The 4,303-nt window shown below is 55.5% G+C and overlaps 2 protein-coding genes across 2 annotated transcripts in view; one reads left to right on the forward strand and one right to left on the reverse strand.

Moving 5' to 3' along the window:
* LOC114072397 (chloride channel protein ClC-Kb-like) overlaps window positions 1–439 on the forward strand; it is a 9,299-nt gene extending 8,860 nt beyond the window's left edge. Inside the window, exon 10 of the mRNA XM_027910300.1 lies at window positions 339–439. Coding sequence (XP_027766101.1) covers window positions 339–439 — 101 coding nt within the window. The remainder of the gene's footprint in view (window positions 1–338) is intronic.
* A 20-nt stretch (window positions 440–459) lies between these two features.
* Window positions 460–4,147, reverse strand: LOC114072399 (ephrin type-A receptor 2-like; the record flags this gene model as incomplete). The annotated part of the gene is made up of 6 exons (XM_027910303.1): window positions 460–576; window positions 1,733–1,888; window positions 2,926–3,119; window positions 3,343–3,492; window positions 3,771–3,980; window positions 4,086–4,147. Coding segments are annotated over 6 exons (878 nt in total), but the record flags the coding sequence as incomplete, so codon positions are not given.
* Window positions 4,148–4,303: the final 156 nt, after the last annotated feature.

The raw sequence follows: 4,303 nt of genomic DNA on the forward strand, positions 1-4,303 counted from the left end.
AATTCCCCCTATTTTTTTTTCTCTCCCGAGTCCTTAATTCCTCGCAATAAATATACAAAAATAGAATAAATTAGGTTAAAAAATACAAGGCAACACTGGCAAACACAGCGTTAAAGGGGGGGGAGGAAAAACCACCCAAAATCCCGGTGGGAGAGGAATAAATAGGGAGAAAAAAAAAAGCAAAAATGAATCAGTTTTGGGACTGAGCCCTTTGGGTTTTTTTCTTCTTGAAATGTGGGAGGGGGGGGAGAAAAAAAAACAAAACACCCCCCCCTTGAAAAACCTCCCCCAGCTCCCCGGGGAGGGGCTGGAAATCCCATTTCCACCCGTTTTTCCAGGGGCAGGGGGAGGGGACACCCGTTTTGCCCCGTCTTCCCCCGGGGAGGAGGTTGATAATAATACTCTGAAACTGCTGATGAATGACAGGGACAATAAATAAACCCCGGGGAGGGAGGGGGCTCTGGGGGGGCTCAGCCCGGGGCCCCCCCGGCCCCCGCCTGCTCCTGCAGCCCCAGCAGGCTGTAGGTGATCCTCTTCTGGTGGCCCGGCAGCCGCACCCCGATCCGCTTGATGTCCCTGCAGAGACAGGGAAAACGGGGATTAAACAGGGATTAAACAGGGATTAAACAGGGATTCGTGGGGTGATGGAGCCGGGAATGGGGCTGCGGGAAAGGGCGGGTGGGAGGGATCCAACCGGACCTTGGATCAGGGAAACCCCCACGTGGTTCCTGAGGGAGGGGTGGGCACGGATTGTCCCATGGGATGGTTCATCCTGAGGGATGGGTGGGTGGGCGTGGATCATCCCAAGGGATGGGGGGATGGACGTGGATCATCCCAAGGGACAGTTCATCCTGAGGGATGGATGGACCTGGATCATCCCAAGGGATAGACCGACATAGATCATCCCAAGGGATGGATCATCCTGAGGGATGGGTTAATGGACATGGATCATCCCGAGGGATAAACTGACATGGATCATCCCAAGGATGGACATGGATCATCCCAAGGGACAGTTCATCCTGAGGGATGGATGGACGTGGATCATTCCGAGGGTTGGTCCATCCTGAGGGATGGGTGGATGTGGATCATCCCAAGGGATGGACAGACATGGATCATCGCAAGGGATGGGTGAATGGACGTGGATCATCCTGAGGGACAGTCCATCCAGAGGGATGGATGGATGTGGATCATCCCATGGGATAGGTGGATGGACATGGATCATCCCAAGGGATAGATGGATGTGGATCATCCCATGGGATAGGTGGATGGACATGGATCATCCTGAGGGATGGGGGGATGGACGTGGCTCATCCTGGGGCAGATGGACGGACACGGCTCATCCCAAGGGACGGATGGACACCGTGACTCATCCCGGCCTCTCCAGCCAAGGAACATCTAATTTTATCCCATCCCTTGGGCCGCCAAGGCCATGGAAGTGGTTTCCGTTCCCAGCACATCCCTGAGCCCCGGGATTGGGGGGGGGACAGTGTGGGAATATCCAGGGGACACCACGGGCATATCCAGGGACACTGTAAGAGCAGTGTGGGGACACCACGGGGACACGAAGGGGACACCCCCCGGGGACAGGACAGGACAGGGACACACCATGGGGACAGCATGGGAATGCTGAGGGGACACCACGGGGATGGAATGGGAATATTGAGGGGACAGCAAAGGGACACACCATGGGGACAGCACGGGAACGTCAAGGGGACACTGAGGGGACACTCACTCGCTGGTCATCTGCAGGACCTTCTCGATGGTGCTGTAGCCCGAGGCCATGAAGGTCTCGGTGTACTGGGGCATCCGGATGGACTCCAACCACTCCGGGACGGAGCGGAACGGGACACCCTCGGAGCCGCTGGTGCTGGGCAGGCGGATGGACACCCTGGGGCACGGAAAGGGGTGGGAAGCGGTGAGAAAATGGGAAGATGACAAAAAACCCCCAACCGGCGCAGAAACGAGAGGTTGGGAAAACCTCAGGGGAAAAGGGAAGGGTGTGAAAACGAGGGGAAAAAATGGAACGATGCGGAAAAATGTGTCGAAATGGAGAGATGGGAAAAACAATGGGAGGATGGGAGGGTGCAAAACTCCATGGGAGAGCGGGAGGGTGCAAGAAACGATGAAGAAAAGGAAGGGCAGAAAGATATTGTGGAAGAGAAACGATGCAAAAAACGCTGCAGGAGCGGAAAAGGGGCAAAAACGGGGCAGAAATGGAAGGAGGGAACAAAAGAGATGCCAAAATGGAAGGGTGGAAAAATGAGGTGGGGAAAAAAGAAACGGAAAGGTGGGGGGGAAAAAAAACAATGCAAAAAGTGGAAGGGTGCAAAAAATAAGGAGGAAATTAAAAAAAAGGGCGTGAAAGTGGAAGGATAAAAAAAAAACCCGAAAGGATGAAAAAAACGACGTGAAAACGCAAAGATGCCAAAAAATTTTAGGAGAATGGAACTGGTGGGAAAACGTTGCAGAAATGGGAAGATGCCAAACAAATAATGCAGAAACGTGATGATGAAATGGTGGTGAAGAAAGGAAATGGTGCAAAAAGGGATGTGAAAATGGGGAGGTGCCAAAACCGAGGTGGAAACGGAGATGTCAAAAGGGACGTGAAGGTGAAGAGATGCAAAACCTGGCACAAAACAGCACCAGGGGAATGCAAAACTACGGAAAATGACACAAAAATGGTGCCAAAAGCAGCGGAGGACACAAAGATATGTTGGAATCAGAGAATCCTGGGATGGTTTGGTTGGAAGGGACCTTAAAGCCCATCCAGTGCCACCCCCTGCCATGGGCAGGGACACCTTCCACCAGCCCAGGTGGCTCCAGACCCCGTCCAACCTGGCCTTGGACACTCCCAGGGCTGGGGCAGCCACAGCTGCTCTGGGTAACTGTCCCCCATCCCCCCATCCCAGAGCTCCCCACACTCACCGAGGGTCAAAATCCGCCAGAGCCTTGAGGGACTCGGGGGCGCGGATCAGCTTGTCCAGGATGCTGACGATGTCGGCGAATTTGGGGCGCCGGGCGCGCTCCTGCTGCCAGCACTGCATCATCAGCTGGTAGATGGCTGAGGGGCAGTCCAGGGGTGCAGGGAGCCTGAAACCCTCGTTGATGGCCTTCATCACCTACGGGGGGGGAGGAGGAGGAGGTTGAGTGATGATCCCCCCAAAAAATCTCCGTGTTCGCACAAATCACAGAATGGTTTGGGTTGGGAGGGACCTTAAAGCTCATCCAGTGCCAACCCCTGCCATGGGCAGGGACACCTCCCACCAGCCCAGGTTGCTCCAAGCCCTGTCCAACCTGGGCTTGGATGTCCCCCAAACCCTGGTGGTGCAGGGGGGTGCTCACCTCGTGGTTGGAGAGTTCCCAGTAGGGCCGCTCGCCGTAGGACATCACCTCCCACATGACGATGCCGTAGCTCCAGACGTCGCTGGCCGAGGTGAACTTGCGGTAGGAGATGGCTTCGGGCGCCGTCCAGCGGATCGGGATCTTCCCGCCCTACGGAAACACCGGGGTCAATTCTGCACCCCCCAAAAACCACCTCACCTTGGCCAACCATCCTGACATGAACAACCACCCCAACAATCAACCACCCTACTTTGGACAACCCACCACCCTTCCGTGGCCAAGGCACCATCTCCACCTTGGTCAACCACCCCACCTTGGTCAACCACCCCTTCAGGGCCAACCAACCATCCCACCACAACAAACCACCCACCATGACCAACCCACCACCGGCCACGCCCAACCACCCCCCTCTCCGTGGTGACACTCACGCTGGTGGTGTAGGTGGCTTCAGGGTCATCTTCCAGCACCCTGGAGAGCCCAAAATCGGACACCTTGCACACCAGGTTGCTGTTCACCAGGATGTTCCTGGCTGCCAGATCCCGATGGACGTAATTCATGTTGGCCAAGTACTTCATGCCGGCGGCGATGCCCCGCAGCATCCCCACCAGCTGGATGACGCCAAAGTCCCCCTCTTTTTCCTGGGAAAAGGGGAGAATCCAGTCTGGAATCCATCTGTCATCCCACCTCCCGTGGTGGGTGTTTGTTCCACCAGCACGTGGTCCTTGTCCCCAGGTGTCACTTACCCGCAGGAATTTATCCAGTGCCCCGTTCTCCATGTATTCCGTGATGATCATGAAGGGCTTGTCTGTACAAAAACCAGGCCCAGAATGGGTAACCCCCCCCCAAAATCCCTCCAACCCCCAACTGAAAGAGCTCCAAAACCGAAAAACCACATTTGAATCCCCCCAACTTCCTCCAAACCCTCCCAAAATCCTCAGCTCCACAAGAACGCTGAAGTTGC

The sequence above is a fragment of the Empidonax traillii genome, unplaced genomic scaffold, assembly GCF_003031625.1.
Source record: "Empidonax traillii isolate 1590-97213 ecotype Southwest subspecies unplaced genomic scaffold, ASM303162v1 scaffold3122:size15159, whole genome shotgun sequence".
Classification (NCBI taxonomy): Eukaryota; Metazoa; Chordata; class Aves; order Passeriformes; family Tyrannidae; genus Empidonax; species Empidonax traillii.